Here is a 20209-nt window from a genome sequence, read left to right as displayed (position 1 = left end):
TTGATGGACACTGAGAAGGCCTCTTTGAATGAAGCTCTTTCCACATTCGAAACACTGATATGGCTTCTCCCCTGTATGACTTCTCTGATGGGAAGTGAAACTTCTTTTCCAAGTGAAACTCTTTCCACATTCCAGGCACTGATAGGGTGTCTCCCCAGTATGAACTGTTTGATGGACAGTGAGCAGGCCTTGGTGACTGAAGCTCTTTCCACATTCCAAGCACTGATAGGGTGTCTCTCCAGTATGAATTGTTTGATGGACAGTGAGCTGGGTTCTTCGAAAGAAGCTCTTGCCACACTCCAAGCAGTGATAAGGTTTCTCCCCTGTATGAATTCTCTGATGGGAATTTAAGCTGCCCTTTTGAGTGAAGCTCTTTCCACACTCTTGGCACTGATAGGGTTCTCCCCTGTATGAATTATCTGATGGACAGTGAGCTTGTTTTTCTCCCTGAAGCTCTTTCCACATTCCAAGCACTGATAGGGTGTCTCTCCAGTATGAATTCTCTGATGGACAGTGAGCTGGCTTCTTCGAAAGAAGCTCTTGCCACACTCCAAGCAGTGATAAGGTTTTTCTCCTCTATGAATTCTCTGATGGGAATTTAAACTGCCCTTTTGAGTGAAGCTCTTTCCACACTCTTGGCACTGATAGGGTTTCTCCCCTGTATGAATTATCTGATGGACAGTAAGCTTGTTTTTCTCCCTGAAGCTCTTTCCACATTCCAAGCAGTGATAGGGTTTCTCCCCTGTATGAATTCTCTGATGGACAGTTAGATTGCTTCTCTCCCTGAAGCTCTTTCCACATTCCAAGCAGTGATAGGGTTTCTCCCCTGTATGAATTCTCTGATGGACAGTTAGATTGCTTCTCTCCCTGAAGCTCTTTCCACATTCCAAGCACTGATAGGGTTTCTCACCTGTATGAATTCTCTGATGGACAGTGAGCTTGTTTCTCTCCCTGAAGCTCTTTCCACATTCCAAGCAGTGATAGGGTTTCTCACCTGTATGAATTTTCTGATGGGAAGTGAGACTTGTTTTCCAAGTGAAAGTCTTTCCACATTGCAAGCAGTGATATGGTTTCCCCCCGGAATGAAGTATGTGATGGAAAGTGAGCTGGGTGCTCTGACTGAAGCTCTCTCTGCACTCTGAATATGGATATGACTTCTCCACTCTGTGGCTTTTGTCGTGGTCTCCCTCGTTCTTCAGCTCCAATTCATCACCACCTGCAACTGAGAGAGAAACAGATTGGAGCCTCAGGAAGCAATGGAGCCCCCAATTATGAAGCAGTGCTAATTAATGTTTCTGACCCAAGAAGAAATGAGGGGAGTTAGATTTGAGGTCTTCCTCCAGGGTTCACTGCCTGAGATTCAAAAAGCCTGGTTATTTTCTTGGATGGATTTTGTTTGGCCCAATTATGGGATCTGTGCCATCTCCAATGTCACTTGTCTCTTAAGTCAACTAATGACAGAAAGAAGCAAGAACAGAAACAAAAAATCTGACAGAAGCTACTTGAACTTCCTGAATCCCTTAGAAGCCTACATGTAAGAAGGCCTTGTGCATTTTAGAGGAGCCTGGGAAAAATACGGAGGGGTATCTTATCTCCCCCAGAGGCTCTTCAGCTGAGCTCCTTTCCCCCTGCTCAGCACCCTGCGCCTCTGGCGGCCCTGGCCCTATGAGGGGAAGGAGAGGGATCAGCCTTCCTTCTCCTCTGCATCTGGCCAGATGGTTCTCAGCCCGGCTGGAGTCATGGCTGTTTTCCTGAGGCCCTTCCTGTGCTGCTGCCCCTGGTGAAGGGGCCCTGATGGGAGGCTGTGGGGCTGCAGACAGGCCAGCCCTTCAAGAGCAAAAGGGGAGCCATCTTGGAGGGGGATAGGCATGATGATGATGATGATGATGATAATTGTAATAATTTTATTGTTTATAACCCGCCCATCTGTCTGTGTTTCATGCTTTGAAAAGGCAGAACTGGAGGAAGAATATTCACAGGGAAAGCAGTCAATAGTCTTCCATCCAAGGTTTTCTGTGGGAGTGTTAGAATCCCAGGGGCTGTGGGTTTTGTTCAGAATATATTGCACCTATACCATTTTCAAAACCTTGGCCTACCCCCATCCCCTGTAGGTTCTTTTTCATAAAACTCCAAGAGATATTGTCAAAAGCTTTCTCCGCGTCCACAAATATCAGAACTGCTTTAGTGTTTATATTCACTTCTAGTTTTTCCAAGATATCAATTATGTTCCTCAAATTATCAGACAAATGTCTTCCCGGGAGAAAGCCCGCTTGGTCTTTATGAATCTCTTCCATCAATACTTTTTTCAATCTCTTGGCCAAAATGTCAGAAAAATTTTTGTAATCCACATTAAGTAACGATATAGGGCGGTAGTTCTTAAACTGAGTCTTTTCAGTCTCTGTTTTCGGTATAAGTGTAATATACGCCTCTTTCCACGACTCTGGTGCCCTCTTCCCTTCCAGAATTTCATTGCAGACTTCCTTCAAAGGTTGTAATAGCCACTCTTTCAAAGATCTATAATATCTAGAAGTTAGCCCATCCGGTCCTGGAGATTTGCCCAAGTGCATATTTTGAATTGCACCTTCTACTTCCTGTTCAGATATTTTATAATTCAACATTAATTTACTTTCTTGAGAGATTTTTTGTAATCCATTTGTCTTCAAAAATCGGTCTATGTCCATTTCTTTCTGTGGCCCTTGTGAATATAATTGTTTAAAATACCTCTGGAAACAATTTCTAATCTCAATTGGGTTATGTATGTTCTTTCCTTCCACTTCTAAATTTGTAATAGTATTTAATTTTTGTCTTTTTTTCATTTGCCAAGCCAACAATTTCCCACATTTATTAGCTGATTCAAATGTTTTTGTCTCATTTGTTTAATTTTCCATTCTATTTCCTGATTCATCATTTCCATATATTGTACTTGATATAGTTTTATTTCTCTCAAAATCTCCTGCGACTTTGGTTTTGCCCTCAATTTCTTCTCACTTTCTTTTATTTTCTCCAAAATTTTATGTTTCTTCTCATTTTGACTTCTCTTCTTTATTGCATTCTGTTGTATCAAAAACCCTCTCATAACAGCTTTGCTCGCGTCCCAGATTACTCTTTTTTCTACATTAGTGTTCATATTTATTTCAAAATAATCTCTCAAAGTTTTTTGGGCTTTTTTATACACTTCTTCATCTCCAAATAAGGTGTCATTCATCCTCCATCTGAAGGAGCCAGTTGAAATTTGCTTCATCTCCATCCTTACAGCATTATAGTCGGAGCAAGTTTTTGGGCAGATTTCCACTTTCTTTATCTTTGGTGCCATTCCTCTAGTTACCCATATTTGGTCAATTCTAGTCCATGTCATCTTGGCTTCAGAAAAGAAGGTTCCCTCTCTTCCCAAGGGGTTCTTTGTTCTCCAAATATCCACTAAGTCCAAATTGTCTGTCATCTCAAAAAAAGGTTTTGGTAGTCTACCATCCTTGGTAACTACCTGTCTTTGTGCCTTGTCCATGTTTGTAGATACTACTCCATTCATGTCCCCCATCAAAATCAGATTGTAATCCAAATAGTCCAATAAGATCTCATGCAACTTTTTAAAAAATTCAGATTTCCCCTCATTCGGTGCATAAATTCCTACGATCAGAAATTTCTCTCCTTGAACTTGAATTTCAATTGCCAGGAATCTTCCTTGTTCATCTTTAAAAATAAATTTCGGTAATAGTCTCTCCTTTGCATATATCACAACTCCTCTTTTTTTAACTTTGTCAGATGAGATAAACTCCTGTCCCAGTCTCTTATTGATAAGTAGTTTCCTGTGTAACCTTGTTACATGAGTTTCTTGTAGACAAATCAAGTCCAATTGTTCCTTTTTTAGTAAATGAAAAACACTTTTTCTCTTCCGAGGAGAGTTAAGACCGTTGCAATTCCAACTTAAAAGTTGCAGAGCCATGATGGGGTTACTTCGCTTTGCCTCCAACTGCACCAAGTGTCTGTTCTTGTTCTGCCAGTGGTGTCTCTTTCTCTGGACCGTACAATCCAAAAGATAGGTTTGCTATATCCAGTATTCCTTTTTCCAGTGCTCTTGGCTCTTCTCCAGATTCCGCTTCTTTCTGTAGATCTTCTTCGTGGTCTTTCAGAAACCTGTCTTTGTCGTTAACTGATCTTATTTTTATTTTTCTTCCTTTATATTTAAAGGATAGACCTTGGGGAAATTCCCACCTAAAGAGAATTCTATTTCTTCTCAACAGGGCAACTAGATCTCCGTAGTTAAGTTAATTCCAAAAAGATGTTTTGGAATATCCTTAAATAGCTCCACTCTTGAGTTGTCAATTTCCAAAGTCCTTTGATAGTGTAGGTTCAAAATTTTATCTCTCTCCTCTTTTGTTCGAAAAGTAATCAAGCAGTCCCTCACCTTGTTCCTCCTTTGTCCTCTTCCAAGTCTAAATGCACTCACTATCTTAAATTCTTCCTTCCCCAAGTCCTGTTGCCAAAAATCTGTAAATTCCTGTGTAAGAAAATCGGCCAGATTATCTTTCTCACGTTCTGGTACAGCCCTGATTCTTAAATTCCTTTGTTTCTCTTTCAATTCAATCATAGACAGTGTCAAACCGTGGTCCTCCAATTGCTTATATACTGGTGGTATCTTCTCTTGAGTAGCAGTTGCAATATCTTTTGCTTCTTCAGCTATCTTTAGGGTCGAAGCAGATTCCTGTAATAATTTTTCAATAGACTGTATTGGTATTCACCTTCTGTCCCAAATTATTAATGCTTGTAGTATTCAGGTCAATTTTAACTGATGCTTCAGCTACTTGTTTATTTGTCTCAGCTACCTGCTTAGCTAAGTTTTCCAAGGATTCATTAATTTTTCCAAGTGCATGTGCCAAAACGTCTTCGGACGACATAACTTTTGGTTTGACCTGTGGAGGAGCAGCCCCTTATGTTCCAGATGCTCCAGATGTTGAAGCCCTTCGCTGCTGCGCAGTGTCTGTCCGATAATGTCTGCCAGACCTAGTAGTCTTTTCCTGCGCCAGCTCTAACTTTCCTCTCCCATCTGCCATAACACACTCATGAGAATCCAAGGTCAATCCCACGGTTGAAAGTTTGTTTTGAAAAAGGAATTTTCCTATAATCCAGTTGTTATTGTAGCAATGTCAAACCTCCTCTAGGGGGACACAGTAACAGCCAAAGCTTGCAACTTTTAAAAACAAATATAGTCCTTATAAGTCCCCCAGTTCACTTAAAAACAACAGTTTCAGTCCACTTAGACAGTTACTTTAAAACCAGGAGAAGTCCAGAAACACTGTATCTCTTTTTGCAGAGCTAAGTCAAAAGTCCTCTGCTTACCGATAGGCTTTCCACTGAGCGGTTCCTTGTCTAGGGGCAGTCCGTTCCCAGGTTTTAGGCAGCGGATTTTAGCTTCCTTTTCCTCTTGTTTTTGCAGGTAAATATACCTCAAACTTTCCTCCCTCCTCTCCTGCAAACTGGAGGGGAGACCGCTTTCCTGATGTTAAGATTTAAGTCTTTTTCCAAGACGTCTTTCAAGTTTCCGCTTTACAGTCTCTTTGCTTTAATCTGTTTACAAGAAGGGAAGGCAGACTTCCTGTATATACCTTCCCGCTTCGGTGTCAAATTAACTTACTCTTTTAAATCCAATTTAATCCTACTCACGGGTAGTTACTTTCAAAGTCCAATTGTCCCAGGAAAAGTCAGCGCTCTCCGATAACAGCTGTGCGGCTTCACTCCACGGAAGAAGCAGTCGACTCTCAGCACCGCGCCGCTCACCCCGTCCCGCTCCGGAGCCCTTAAAAGGGTCCCTTCGCAGATTGGGGGGCGCAAATGGTGCCCACCGAGTCCCCACGTTCACAGGCTTCCCCCGCCTGTGATTTTTAAAGGGCCCCCGCTTTGCCGCAGCGGTAAGACCCGATCCCACGGAGCTAGTCCCTCCGAGATTCAGAAGGAATCCGCCATTAATCGATGGCGCTGACCCGGAAGTCAGATATGTCTCGAATTTCAAAGCAGATAGAATGATCCAAGAGGAAGCCTTACCGAGAGAGTCCAAGATCCCACGATTCTCCTCCGTGACTTCCTTGTGCAGAGCTCTCTGATCAGGATCCAGCAACGCCCACTCCTCGTCTGTGAAATGCACAGCTACATCTTCAAAGCACACTAGACCCTAAAAGAAAAAGGTAGTCCTCTTAGACAACATCAAGGTGAACTGTTACACTTTGCTCTGTTGTCTTCTGCCTCTTAACAGATGTTATGTTTTAATGGGATTCTTCTTCTGCACATTTCATGATGGACACATCCCCATTTGCCACATGGAAGGATCCCCTTCCTTCTTTCCCTGTGTGCTGTTCTTGCCGGGTGGGAAGGACCCTCCTGATGCCCTATAGACAACGTCAAGGTGCGCAGGGGGGGCAATGACAGGGGGATGAGAGGGGGAAAGCCCCATTGTGTGACTGATGGGGTGAATCCTGGCCATTGTTTGGTGTGGTGTGTAAACTGCCTAGAAGCCTATTTTAGCATTCTTTCCTTGGCGGTTCCTCCCACCTTTCCTCTGTGTCCAACCCGTCCATGACATCCTCTTTCCCCACATGGCTCCTTCCTCCTACCTGCTCTGGTTCCACAGGGGCAGCTTGCCCTTCGCCACCAAGAAAAGATGGACAAACAGGTCTTGCTGGCATCCTTCGGTCTCCTACAAGAGAAAAAGGTAAGTGCATGCTTCACTCAGAAGGAAAACTACAGGTGGGCCTTCCAAAAAGTAAGAGTAGCCATGTAAATGTGGACGTTTGTACCCATTTCACATATTAGTTGTGCAAAAATACATCACCCTTTCTCTGGGCTCTTGCCTTCACATGTCTTCTCCAAAAAAGATGTAGAGAACTCACAAATTAGTTTCAAAAACAACATAAAGTGACAAAACTGTCAGCATCGCTCTTGAGCCAGCGCCACGAACTGGACTCATCCACTTCAGCCCCAACTGGGCTAGGCGAGCTGGGTAGGACTTCCAGAGACCACCTTCTGCACAGGAACAGGTCAAAGTGCTGTGGACTCACAGCCTAGAGTTGTGAGCACTGGATTCACTTCCACAAGAAGACAGTCGTCGAACAGCAGAGTATAGCAGAGTATAAACGACTCGGAGAGCAGCTCTGTAGAATATCTTCTTTATTCTATCTACAACTATAATACACAACTATATACAGAGCTAAATGAGGTCTAAACAAAAAATGCTGAACTGCACTGAGTGTCTGCAGCTGCTCTTAGCAGCAACCTTATCTATACAGAGATCACAGTCTCTCTCTAACACTCAGTCTCTCTGTCTCTCTCTGATGTGAGGCTGGAGCGGAATAAGTAGAGAGAAGAAACCACCCCCTCCTCTCTGGAGAATCAGCAGAGAATATCAGCAGATTCTTGGATATGGGAGGGTTGAAATCTCCTCAAAAACGGGGGAGAAATAACTCCTTCCTCCTTACCCAGTGGCCTCTCTCTAGAGTCCAACGGAGTTCTCTCTACCTCAGAGGAATCCAAACCCATTTCTGGAAAATGATCCTTCCCCTGCAAGAGCAACAAGCAATCAAAAGAATTAGATTGGAACTCGAATGGCAAAGGACACACACACTTTAGGGGTATCAGATACCATTCCTCAGATGCTTTCCAAAAAAAGGATGGGCAAATTAGTAGACAATTGGGGGATACTCTCCCTCAAGTTCGGAACTCCTTGGAAGTATTCAGAGGAAAGTCTCTCTCACCTGCTGCTCTGTCTGACTCAGAAGGAAACCTTCAGCCAGGGCCACCGCCTGGGAACTGGTCTCCGCTCCACATTCCCTCACCCAGCTCTCCATCTCTGCTGGAAGGACAGCCAAGAACTGCTCCAAGATCACCAGGTCCAGCATCTCAGCTTTCGTGTGGGTTTCTGGTTTCAGCCACTGACGGCAAAGGTGGTAGAGTCGGTTGCAAACCTCTCGAGGTCCTTTGGCCTCCTGGTTGCAAAGCCGCCTGAGTTGCTGGCTCTGCACATTTGAATGGAGTGTCCCCTCCTCACCCAGGATCCTTTGGACAGACTTTCCCCAGATTCCTCCATGGCTAAGAGTTTGGATGGAACGAAGCCTTCCTGCTTCAGGCCCAGCTGAGTCTTGCTCATCCATCTCTGTTCTCAGGACACCTCCAAGAAATTGAAAGAAGTCCCTACGTCTTCTGCCAAGTTCTGCCTGTCCTAATGAGTGGTTTTAGCAAATTCTATAAAGAAAATATATTTTTCTAATATACCGGTAAATCTGATACACAGTCAGGTGAATAGAAATGTTCCCTGGGCAATCGTGGATGAATCTTGCTAGGAACCAGGGCTGGACTGCACCACAACTCAGACTGAGCTTTCCTTAAAAAGTAAAGGAAGGAAGAAGAAGGAAGGAAGAATGGATGAGTGAGTCATCTGTACTAAGTGTAACTGGGACCCAAGGCAATAGTGGGGGTCCCTCCCACCCCCAAATGTCAGGGCACATTTCTTTCCTGCTTTTGCCTCATGTTCCAGCACTTGCAATCTCCCACATTCTCAAGACTCCTGGGGTGGGTCCCTCTTTCTTTATTCTGAGGGCCAGAACTTCACCTGGCCAAAGAACAGGTGGGTGGGACCAAATAACTTGTGGGGGGGGGGCAAAGGACAGTGTTAAAAAAAGAGAGATACAGGATTTGCCTTCTTTCTGTGACTGTAATAATTTTATACTCTGCCTAATATTGTGATTTACTGTTTTAATCCGCCACGGGAATTTTGGGTGAACATCAAGTAATTGATTATGATGATGGGGGGGGGGGAGAGCTTGTCACAGGAGGAGGGGAGACCCCTATTCCTCTTCACCAGCCAGAATCATCCCTACCTCTTGGCCTCCCTCATCCGAATCTCCTGCCTCTGGATCTAGATTGCTCTCTGCCACAGATTCCCCTCGCTCACTAAGCCCTCTTACCTCTTCAGACACCTCCTCCTCCCTCTGACGACTCATCATTGCCCCACCGCCCCTCCTCTGGCCCAGAGCCTCCTTCCCTTGCAGGTTCCCCAGCTGGTCCATGCAGCTCCCCCCTTGCATCCTTTATTCTGTTATCACCAGGTTGGGCTCTGCTTTCCTTTTGGGTGAAGCCAGTCCAGCCTCCTGCTCTCAGGTGCCAACCTGGGGCACCTTTTGGGAAGCCCACCAGCAGGCCTGGAGCCCAGGGATAACTCTCTCCCCCAGCAGCTGGCATTCAGAAGCATGGCTGCCTCCAAGTGTGGGGGCCAGAAGCCATCGCTAGCCCTCTGCTCCTCCCTGAATTGGCCTCATCCTCTTCTAAAGCCATCTGGCTTGGTGGCCATCCCTTTCTCCTGTGGATGGGAGTTCCATGGGTCTACCTGCACACTGCGACATGGAAGGACTTCATTTATTTCTACCTCCAAATGTGTCCATCTGGCTGCCACCTGCGTTAATGAACGTGACTGTTTCCTCAATCCCATCGGGTTTCCTTTGCATGCCCTTTTCTTCCTGACTCAGTGACTCCCCCTCCCCAAAGGAGCAAGTGGCGTCTTGATGCAAAGGAAGAAGAGAGTTGCAGACCTCCTGCTACTTGCAGCCTCCCTGGTTTTGCAGAGAGGAAGGGGGGCAGAACCTCTTATCCCTGGCTTGGGGATCCCCCTGCAGGAGCTGAGCAGGCTCCCCATGGACCCGCCCCACTTCTACCCAGTGCACCCTAAGGCAGAAAAGAGAGGAAACTCACCAGGTCCCTGAAGGGAAACTGAGGCAGCTCCTGCAGAGGAGACGAAAGCCACCTTCCCCCTCTTGCAGGGAGCGGGAGGGGCTTTTGTTGGGGAGGACCTCGTCCCTCCTTTATTTCCTGTCCTCTCTAGGAATGCAGCTCATTTCCTTTTAACCCTTGCAAGGTGGAGCAAACCAAGCTCACATTTTCTCTCCCTGAGAAGCTTAGGAGGAGCCACGCGGATTGCAGAAATAAACCCGAATAAGGCAGGGGAGCTCAGTTGGTAGAACATGAGTCCCTTTGATCTCAGGGTCTTGGGTTCGAGCCCCAGGTTGGGCAAGAGATTCCTGCGCTGCCGCGGGTTCGGCTAGATGACTCTGGGGGTCCCTGAGAAGGATGTCTCCCTGGCCCTCGTGGCTGGCCTTCTGCGCTGTCCTTGGAACCCTTGCAAAGCGGAGCCCCCCAGGCCCCCTTCCCTCTCTTCTTGGGGGACCCTCCTGGCTGCCCTGCCCCCTGGGGACTCCCCCGTCTCCCCAACACAACCTAAGCGGAAGAGAAAGAGACTCACCGGATCCCAGAAGGAGCTGAGACAACAGCCCTCCTCCTCCTTGCAGGAAGGGATGGGGGAGAACCTTCTCCCTTGATTTCCGGTCCTCTCTAGGAATCCAGCTCCGTTCCTTTTAACCCCTGGAGAGCCGGGCGGCCCCGGCTCCCCCCTCTCTCCCTCTGCAAAGCCGAGGCCCGGGCATGGCCTGCACCAAGGGGGGGGCCTTATTTGGGGGACCCTCTGGACTGGCCTCTGAGCTGCTCCCTCCCTCGGAAACAGGAGCAGGAGGAGCACGAACGGTCCTGCAAGGACATCCTCCTGGCGGGCCTTTTCCTCGCCACCAGCCTGGCTCTCATTTTGATGCCAACAGCACCTTGAAAGGACCGAGACCTTAAAACCGCACCAGCCTCTTCCCAACCCCATTTCCTTCGGCGTTACTCTCTTATTTTTTCTTCCTAATACAGTGGCACCTCGGGTTATGAATTTAATTCGTTCTGGAGGTCCATTCTTAACCTGAGGTACCACTTTAGCTAATGGGGCCTCCCGCTGCCGCCCTGCGATTTCTGTTCTCATCCCGAGGTAAAGTTCTTAACCCGAGGTACTACTTCTAGTTAGTGGAGTGTGTAACCTGAGGTGTTTGTAACCTGAGGTACCACAGCAAGGCATTTTCCTTTTAATATTTCCTATTTTCCCAAATAAAGACAACCCTTCTTGTGATATGTGGAAGCTCTAGGTAAACTTACATATAACTATTTGTATCACCTTGTAGAACTACAATCCGTTCCGGAAGACATTTGAAAACTCAAGCGCAAAGGAAAAAATGGAAAAACACGTAGCAGAAGCTGTTCAATGTCCGAGGTGCCTTCGAAAACAGAAGCAATTACTTCCAGGTTTTCGGCATTCGAAAACGAAACATTCTGGTTCAAAGATGCTAAAAAACTGAGATTCCACTGTATATCAAATAAACTTCATTTGTCTAGTATCCTTTAGATGTCACTACCTTTCTTCCCCCGCCTCACAATCAGCGACGGAAATGAGGATGGAAACTTTGTACGTGGGATGCAACATTTTATTGAAACAATGCAATGAGATTCTATTCCCTCTTAAATGCATTTCTGCCCTTAGCTCTTCCCTTCATCTCCTTTCTTCCATCTTTGAAGGGATACCCTGGAGGACCCTAAAGCAAACAAACTTGTCCATCTCTTGCTCCCTTTGGCGTAAGATGAACCAAGAACTCTTCTTCCTCATGGATACGATTCTTTCCTCTTGGCATACGCCCATTGTGAGTGATCGGAGGACAGCAGAAAGGGAATCCTTGACTTAAGCTTCTCACAGAAGAAAGGAAAGTATTAAGTATGTGAATTGCTCATGTGATCTTTTTTTAAAGGATATTTATTGAAATTTTCAAAAAATAAAGAAAAAACAAAAAAAAACAGAAAAAACCACACATATAATTTGCATTCCTTACTTTCAATAACATATTTCCCAGACTTCCCCACACCTCCCCTTCTTGTATTCCAGATCAATTTTTTTCGTTCAGCAAGTTCTTAACCCCAAATTTTACCTTATTATATTTACTTCATTTTAATTAACCAATTTTAACCTAAACCTCAGTCTTTATACGTCAGTACTTATTCTTAATATCTTTTTCTAAGATCGACCCCAATTCCCTTTCACGAGTTCCCCATTTTGATATAAGTAGCAAAACAAAATACAAAAAGAAAACAAAGTATAATTGTACACCCTTTGGATTCCCAAAGCCCCACTCCCCGCCTTTCCCGGTTTTGAGCTCCAACAAATGTCCATCAGTCTATCTGCTGTCAGCCTGGTGACCTCACATCCGAGGCTCTTAATTCTCTCTCAATTCCTCTCTGCCGGTTTTTTTGATAGTCCTTTATATTAAACACCAAATCTCGGAGAAGCTCTGTCCCAATAAGGTCCATATTTCTTCCAGCCAGACCTCCATATTTAAAAGTGTAGTCCAAATCTTGTTTCTTACTAAGTCCAAATGTCCCAGAAACTCCAGCTTCCTTCCAGTTCCAATCCAAAAGTCAAATTAACTTTTTCTCTTTGTTTTCAACAATTTATTACCTGAATGTAACAAATATAGCCAGCAAAGGCAACAGAAACAAAGCTCTCTTTTTTCCCCAGCTTTGACAGCTAGTTTGACAGCTGTCAAAATCTTCTGTGTCTCTTCAACAGGCTCTCTCATGGATCGCTCCCAGGTCCTGGGGGGGGGGGGGGTGACGGTTCCACTCTCAAAATTAATTCTTATCCTCCAGAAAATTCACTTATACTGCCAAAACGTGAAATTAATTACTTTTATCCTCTCAAGAAGAAGGTGTTCTCTCAACCTTAGTTATCTAGTCCTTGCTTTAAGATGTTTACAAGACGGGGAGACGGACTTCCTCTTTGCGCCTTCCCCGCTCGTGCCAAATCCAAAAAAGAAATTTTAAATCCAATTTCCGTATTACTCACGGGTTGTTACTTTTAGTCCAAATGTTCAAAGGAAGAAGTCAGCGCTCTCCGACCATGGCATGCGGCTTCGCTCCGTAGGGGAAGCAATCGACTCACAGCACCGCGCCGCTCCCTGGCCCCCGTTCCGAAGCCTTTAAAAAGGCTCCTTCGCGGGTCGGGGGGGTGCAAATGGCGCCCGCCGAGTCACCAAGTCCACAGGCTTCAGCGCCTGTGCTTTCTGAGGGTCCCCGCGTCGCCGCCGCGGCAGGACCCGTCCCCTACTGAGCAGATTCCCTCCAGAGCTCGGAGGGAATCCGCCATTAGTCGATCACGCTAACCCGGAAGTCTCGTGAATTGCTCATGTGATCAGAATTTGCTTCTACATCACTGGTTCGTGACCCAGGGGAGGGAATACTTGAAACAAAAACTCAGAACCAATAGAATGAGAGCAATCTCAGCATCCTGCAGGGAGCTGGTTTATTCAAACTATTTCAATAGGACAGCCTGGCTAACCAGTTGTTCAGCAGAACGGCTAGTTCGAAAAGGCTGCCAGGAGGCATATTAGAAGAAAGGTTATATACAAAGCACACAAAGAATCATAAAATGCCACAACACTCTTCCACTTGCATCAAGAAAGGTTACAGGTCATGGGATGCGTGGCTTCATGCGGATATCGACTCCTCTGAAATTACCTTGCGGTGTCCCAGAGTGACCAGGTCATTTGGGTCGCATATGTCTCACCTTGACACCATGCCCATGGCAACCAGGACTTGCACGGGACTGTTGACATTTCAATCCCATATCTGACTTCCCTGGTACCAAAAGATGTGAAAACCTTTGAGGAGATATGTGAGTTCTCACACGGATGCTAGCTCAACTCCTTCCTCTTTCTCTAAACCTCACCTGCCCTTCTAGGGTCAGATATGGCTAGAAGAGGTAGGCAATATACACATCACAGCTTTACACAGTGCAGGAGGGTGGCATGGGGATTACAAAATGCAGGCATACAAAAATCATGCCTAATACATTCTATCAAAAAGGTTAAATGCAATAAGTACTAGGACACTTCGAACAGAATGAAAATCTATAATATCTAATATTCAATCAACTATCACAAATTTTACCCCATGTCCTTCCGAGGAAAGTTCAGCGTGGACAGCCATCTCATCAGTGTCACCAAATCACTCTTCTCCCTCACCCCAGGCATGACGCGAAGAAAATGTTCAATGAATGAATAAATCTTTCTTTGCGTCAGCCCCTGGGCATACCAATAAAACAACAATACGATATACAAAGAATAAAAATTAAAAGTCCGTTATATTAAATGCACTGTAGGGTTTTGAGTCAATAGTCAAATAGTGCCTCTTATTCTAATTGTCCCAGCTTTGCAACCCAATTCAAATTGCAACCTTTGGCGTCTCCTGCTCATTTTGATCTGCCAAGAGAAAGGAAACTGTGAAGAAGGCATTAAACACCTTGGCCCAGAACTTGAAAGTCACAGTTCTTGGGTATGTTGTAGGAATTACTACGGGGCACCAGATGTGGCAAAGAACCCAACTACAATTCTCACCTCATACAAACTAAGGGCTCCTAAAATTAAATCTGTATACAGCCACTACTATATTTTGCCCCCAATGTGAGTTCTTTGATGGGAAGCGAGACGGGCCCTGTGACTGAAGCTCTTCCCACATTCTTGGCACTAAAATAGTTTTCTCTTGCTGTGAATTCTTTGATGGATCCTGAGTTTGGCCTCCTCAATAAATCTATTTCCACATTCCAAGCACTGATAGGGTTTCTCCCCTGTATGAATTCTGTGATGGATTGTGAGATGGGAGCTCTGGGTGAATTTCTTTCCACATTCCAAGCACTGATATGGCTTCTCCCCTGTATGAATTCTTTGATGGACACTGAGCTGGCCTTGGTGACTGAAGCTCTTTCCACATTCCAAGCACTGATAGGGTGTCTCCCCTGTATGAATTCTGTGATGGATTGTGAGATTGGAGCTCTGGGTGAATTTCTTTCCACATTCCAAGCACTGATATGGCTTCTCCCCTGTATGAATTCTTTGATGGACATTGAGCTGGCCTTGGTGACTGAAGCTCTTTCCACATTCCAAGCACTGATAGGGTGTCTCCCCTGTATGAATTTTTTGATGGGCCATGAGTTGGCCTCTTCGAGAGAAGCTCTTGCCACATTCCAAGCACTGATATGGTTTTTCCCCTGTATGAATTCTCTGATGGGAATTTAAACTGCCCTTTTGCCTGAAGCTCTTTCCACACTCTTGGCACTGATAGGGTTTCTCCCCTGTATGAATTCTCTGATGGACAGTTAGATTGCTTCTCTCCCTGAAGCTCTTGCCACATTCCAAACACTGATAGGGTTCTCCCCCTATATGAATTCTCTGATGGACAGTGAGCTGGCGTCTTCGAAAGAAGCTCTTGCCACACTCCAAGCAGTGATAAGGTTTTTCTCCTCTATGAATTATCTGATGGGAATTTAAACAGCCCTTTTGAGTGAAGCTCTTTCCACACTCTTGGCACTGATAAGGTTTCTCCCCTGTATGAATTATCTGATGGACAGTGAGCTTGTTTCTCTCCCTGAAGCTCTTTCCACATTCCAAGCAGTGATAGGGTTTCTCACCTGTATGAATTCTCTGATGGGAAGTGAGACTTATTTTCCAAGTGAAAGTCTTTCCACATTGCAAGCAGTGATATGGTTTCCCCCCGGAATGAAGTATGTGATGGAAAGTGAGCTGGGTGCTCTGACTGAAGCTCTTTCCACATTCAAAGCATCGATAAGGTTTCTCCCTCAAATGAATCCTCTGATGGGCAGTGAGCTGGCTTCTTCGAAAGAAGCTCTTGCCACACTCCAAGCAGTGATAAGGTTTGTCCCCTGTATGAATTCTCTGATGGGTATTTAAACTGCCCTTTTGACTAAAGCTCTTTCCACACTCTTGGCACTGATAGGGTTTCTCCCCTGTATGAATTCTCTGATGGACAGTGAGCTGGTTTTTCTCCCTGAAGCTCTTTCCACATTCCAAGCACTGATAGGGTTTCTTCTCAAGGGGAGTTCTTTGATTTGAAGTGGAATGGGAGCTCTGACTGAAGCTCTCTCTGCACTCTGAATATGGATATGACTTCTCCACTCTGTGGCTTTTGTTGTGGTCTCCCTCGTTCTTCAGCTCCAATTCATCACCACCTGCAATTGAGAGAGAAACAGATTGGAGCCTCAGGAAGCAATGGAGCCCCCAATTATAAAGCAGTGCTAATTAATGTTTCTGACCCAAGAAGAAATGAGGGGAGTTCGATTTGAGGTCTTCCTCCAGGGTTCACTGCCTGAGATTCAAAAAGCCTAGTTATTTTCTTGGATGGATTTTGTTTGGCCCAATTATGGGATCTGTGCCATCTCCAATGTCACTTGTCTCTTAAGTCAACTAATGACAGAAAGAAGCAAGAACAGAAACAAAAAATCTGACAGAAGCTACTTGAACTTCCTGAATCCCTTAGAAGCCTACATTTAAGAAGGCCTTGTGCATTTTAGAGGAGCCTGGGAAAAATACGGAGGGGTATCTTATCTCCCCCAGAGGCTCTTCAGCTGAGCTCCTTTCCCCCTGCTCAGCACCCTGCGCCTCTGGCAGCCCTGGCCCTATGAGGGGAAGGAGAGGGTCAGCCTTCCTCCTCCTCCTCCTCCTCCTCCTCTGCATCTGGCCAGAGGGTTCCCAGCCCGGCTGGAGTCATGGCTGCTTTCCTGAGGCCCTTCCTGTGCTGCTGCCCCTGGTGAAGGGGCCCTGATGGGAGGCTGTGGGGCTGCAGACAGGCCAGCCCTTCAACAGCAAAAGGGGAGCCATCTTGGAGGGGGATAAGCATGATGATGATGATGATAATGATAGTAATAATTTTATTATTTATTACCCGCCCATCTGTCTGTGTTTCATGCTTTGAAAAGGCCGAACTGAAGGAAGAATATTCACAGGGAAAGCAGTCAATAGTCTTCCATCCAAGGTTTTCTGTGGGAGTGTTAGAATCCCAGGGGCTGTGGGTGCTGCTGTGGAGCCCCATCGAAAAATCAGAGGTTCCTCCCATAGAGATATATCTTGAATTTCAAAGCAGATAGGATGATCCAAGAGGAAGCCTTACCGAGAGAGTCCAAGATCCCACGATTCTCCTCCATGACTTCCTTGTGCAGAGCTCTCTGCTCAGGATCCAGCAACGCCCACTCCTCGTCTGTGAAATGCACAGCTACATCTTCAAAGCACACTGGACCCTAAAAGAAAAGGAAAAAGGTTGTCCTCTTAGACAACACCAAGGCCAACAGGGGGCAATGACAGGGGGATGAGAGGGGAAAGCCCCATTGTGCGACTGATTGGGTGAATCCTGGCCACTGTTTGGTGTGGTGTGTAAACTGCCTAGAAGCCTATTTTAGCATTCAACCTTTCTTTCCTTGGCGGTTCCTCCCACCTTTCCTCTGTGTCCAACCCATCCATGACATCCTCTTTCCCCACATGGCTCCTTCCTCCTACCTGCTCTGGTTCCACAGGGGCAGCTTCCCCTTCGCCACCAAGAAAAGATGGACAAACAGGTCTTGCTGGCATCGTTCGGTCTCCTATGAGAGAAAAAGGTAAGTGCATGCTTCAGTCGGAAGGAAAACTACAGGTGGGCCTTCCAAAAAGTAAGAGTAGCCATGTAAATGTGGACGGTAGTAACCATTTCACATATTAGTTGTGCTAAAATACATCTCCCTTTTGCTGGGCTCTTGGCCCCCTGTGACCTCCACCAAAAGATGATAATAATTAACAGATTAGTTTCAAAATTCACAACATGTGATAAAACAGGGGAGAAAAAACTCCTTCCTCCTTACCCAGTGGCCTCTCTCTGGAGTCCAACGGAGTTCTCTCTACCTCAGAAGAATCCAGACCCATTTCTGGAAACTTATCCTTCCCCTGCAAGAGCAACAAGCATTCAAAAGAATTAGATTAGAACTGGAATGGCAAAGGACACAAACATTTTAGGGGTATCAGATATCATTCCTCGGATGCTTTCCAAAAAAAGATGGGCAAAGGTGGTAGAGTCGGTTGCAAACCTCTCGGGGTCCTTTGGCCTCCTGGTAGCAAAGCTGCCCAAGCTGCTGGCTCTGCACATCTGAGCGGAGAGTGTCCTCCTCACCCAGGATCCTTTGGACAGACTTTCCCCAGATTCCTCCATGGCTAAGAGTTTGGATGGAATGGCCTCCTCCCGCTTCAGGCCCAGCTGAGTCTTGCTCATCCATCTCTGTCCTCAGGACACCTCTAAGAAATCGAAAGAAGTCCCTACGTTTTCTGCCAAATTCTGCCTGTCCTAATGAGAGGTTTTAGCAAATCCTAAAAAGCAAATATATTTTTCTGATATACCGGTAAATCTGATACACAGTCAGGTAAATAGAAATATTCCCCGGGCAAGTTTTGAACTGATATCACTTCCAGCTAGTCCCTCCCAAAAAGGTGGCCGGTCCAGAGGTGGTCTTGCAATCGCCATATCGCTTAAAATGAGCGCTAAACTTTCGCTAGTTCAGACTTTTCCTCCTTTTGCCTTTACAGGTCTGATTTCAAGTGAAAAATTCTCCCTATTAATCACCAATGTTTATCTTCCTCCAGGTGGTCTTATATCGGACCTCCATTATAGATGGGATTCTCTGGAAGATCATTTATTGGCATGCTATGTTATGTACCCTAATATTCCATCGATAATGGGTGGTGACTTTAATGCACGTACAGCCGCCAATTGGGATGGGATAATCAAGGCCAAGTGGTGGGTACCTCCCTCCTACCCAAAATCTGATTTAATCTCTTTTACATCAAGAAAATCTAAGGACATCAGAGTGAATGAGGCGGGAGTCCTTCTTTATCAATTGGCCATTCGTATGAATTTGAACATTTTGAATGGCAATTGCCCTCCGGACGTGCCAGGAGAATTCACTCATTTGGGCACAACATCAAATAGTGTCCTAGACTACCTTCTAGTTTCAGAAGACCTATTCTCAAACTTCTTTTATTTTAAAGTAGACAATGTACAATCCAGTGACCACCTACCTCTAGCGGCCAAGCTAACGCTTGACTGGCACCCGGTTAGCGGTTCACACCCAATTCATGTAGGTTTAAATGCCGCAGCTCAAGTAAGAAGCATTAAATGGTCTATGAAACAGGCCCAAAAATACGCAGAATTCTTCCAGAGGAATATCTCCGAACCCCTTATTGTTTCAGTGGCGGAGTTGTCTGAACCAAATAGGATATTGGAGTGGTTCTCCCACCTCTCTGTAGATTTAACTAGCTTCTTTACGATGCCGACTCACCTGGTTAACTGAGATCAACCCAGGTTCGGTGCACCTTGGTTTGATTCCAAATGTAAGCAAGCTAGACTCTCTCTCTGTTGTATCTACAACAGATATAAATCTTCTGGAGCTGAAACTCTTCCCCCAGAGTACTTGCAGGCCAAAATTGCTTACAAACAGGCACAGAAGTCAGCCAAGCATGAATGGCAGCTAAGACGTTGGCAAGCGCTGATTGCTGTCTCTAAGCTTCGCAGCTCTCGTGGTTTTTGGAATTTAATCAACAAAAGATCGAGGAAGTACCCATTGACGGTTATACCAGCCCCGACATGGGAACAATTTCTAAGAAAATATTTCTCCCAGACAGTTATCTCTAACATTCATTCTGATACTCTTTCATGTCACTTGCCCATATGGCCAGATGCTGACCCGGAGGAAATAGTTGATCTAATTGCTAAACTGAAAACTGATAAAGCCCCAGGGCCCGATCTGATCCTGGTGGAAGCTATTAAACAACACCCAGCATGGTGGGCCAAAATTCTTGCAAAAATCTTTGATGCAATTAATGCCACGGGCCAGATACCTAGATCATGGAAGGAGTCCATCATAATTCCTATATATAAAAAAGGACCACCAGAGGACCCAGGAAACTATTGTAATATCAGTTTATTATCAATCATCGGAAAAATCTATACTCGCTTCCTGCTAACCAGACTAACCCAATGGGCCGAAGATTCCAATCTGATAGGCCATGAACAGGCCGGGTTTAGACCAAATCGTGCTTCTACTGACCATGCAATAATTCTATATCACTTGGCGCGGAAGTATTCTTCCCCCACTCATGGTCTTCTATGTGCCGCTTTTATAGACCTGAAGGCGGCTTTTGACAGTATCTCTAGAGCTGCTATGGGAAAAATTGGCAAAGTGGGGCATAGATAAAAGGCTGTTGTGGCTTATGATCAAATTACATGAAGGGACGGCCACTAGGGTGAGGTTAACACCTGAGGGCGATCTCACAAACTCTGTACCAATAAATAAGGGGGTACGACAAGGGTGCATCCTTGCCCCCTATCTCTTTAACCTCTATATTAGTGACATGAGAACTCCCCTAGTTGAGGCCCAAACCACCATTCATGCACCCAGGCTTGCAGACTATCGCTGCCCCTTACTATTGTACGCTGACGATGCGGTGATCCT

General features: G+C 45.5%; 2 protein-coding genes across 3 annotated transcripts; both read right to left on the bottom strand.

The window, feature by feature from the left end:
- Positions 1-214: 214 nt before the first annotated feature.
- LOC310768734 (zinc finger and SCAN domain-containing protein 16-like) lies at positions 215-10248 on the bottom strand. Of its 2 annotated transcripts, XM_083627448.1 has the most exons (7): positions 9730-10247; positions 7740-8226; positions 7464-7545; positions 6603-6685; positions 6037-6163; positions 911-1222; positions 215-658 (listed from the first exon to the last, which is right to left on the bottom strand). In XM_083627448.1, the coding sequence occupies exons 2-7, from the start codon at positions 8133-8135 to the stop codon at positions 348-350; spliced, it is 1311 nt and encodes a 436-aa protein (XP_083483574.1). In that variant the 5' UTR covers positions 8136-8226; positions 9730-10247; the 3' UTR covers positions 215-347. The 2 variants fall into 2 exon arrangements, with proteins under 2 accessions (XP_083483574.1, XP_083483573.1); XM_083627447.1 differs by having other exon boundaries at positions 215-1222; positions 9730-10248.
- Positions 10249-14109: 3861 nt separating this feature from the next.
- Positions 14110-17754, bottom strand: LOC310768150 (uncharacterized protein; the record flags this gene model as incomplete). The annotated part of the gene is made up of 5 exons (XM_083625865.1): positions 17570-17754; positions 17232-17314; positions 16849-16975; positions 15071-15910; positions 14110-14147 (listed from the first exon to the last, which is right to left on the bottom strand). The coding sequence occupies exons 1-5, from the start codon at positions 17628-17630 to the stop codon at positions 14110-14112; spliced, it is 1149 nt and encodes a 382-aa protein (XP_083481991.1). The 5' UTR covers positions 17631-17754.
- Positions 17755-20209: the final 2455 nt, after the last annotated feature.

The sequence above is a fragment of the Podarcis filfolensis genome (genome assembly GCF_964270895.1).
Source record: "Podarcis filfolensis genome assembly, chromosome: 8".
NCBI lineage: Eukaryota > Metazoa > Chordata > Lepidosauria > Squamata > Lacertidae > Podarcis > Podarcis filfolensis.
The sequence above is the reverse complement of the archived record's forward strand: the minus strand, read 5'-3'. Positions and strand labels throughout refer to the sequence as shown.

Coding starts and splice junctions, on each gene's coding strand:
- LOC310768734 (XM_083627447.1), bottom strand. CDS start 8,135: ATGGATGAGCAAGACTCAGCTGGGCCTGAAGCAGGAAGGCTTCGTTCC. Junction 7,546..7,739: donor TGAGTCAGACAGAGCAGCAG/GTGAGAGAGACT, acceptor TTGCTCTTGCAG/GGGAAGGATCATTTTCCAGA. Junction 1,223..6,036: donor TGGGATCTTGGACTCTCTCG/GTAAGGCTTCCT, acceptor TTTCTCTCTCAG/TTGCAGGTGGTGATGAATTG.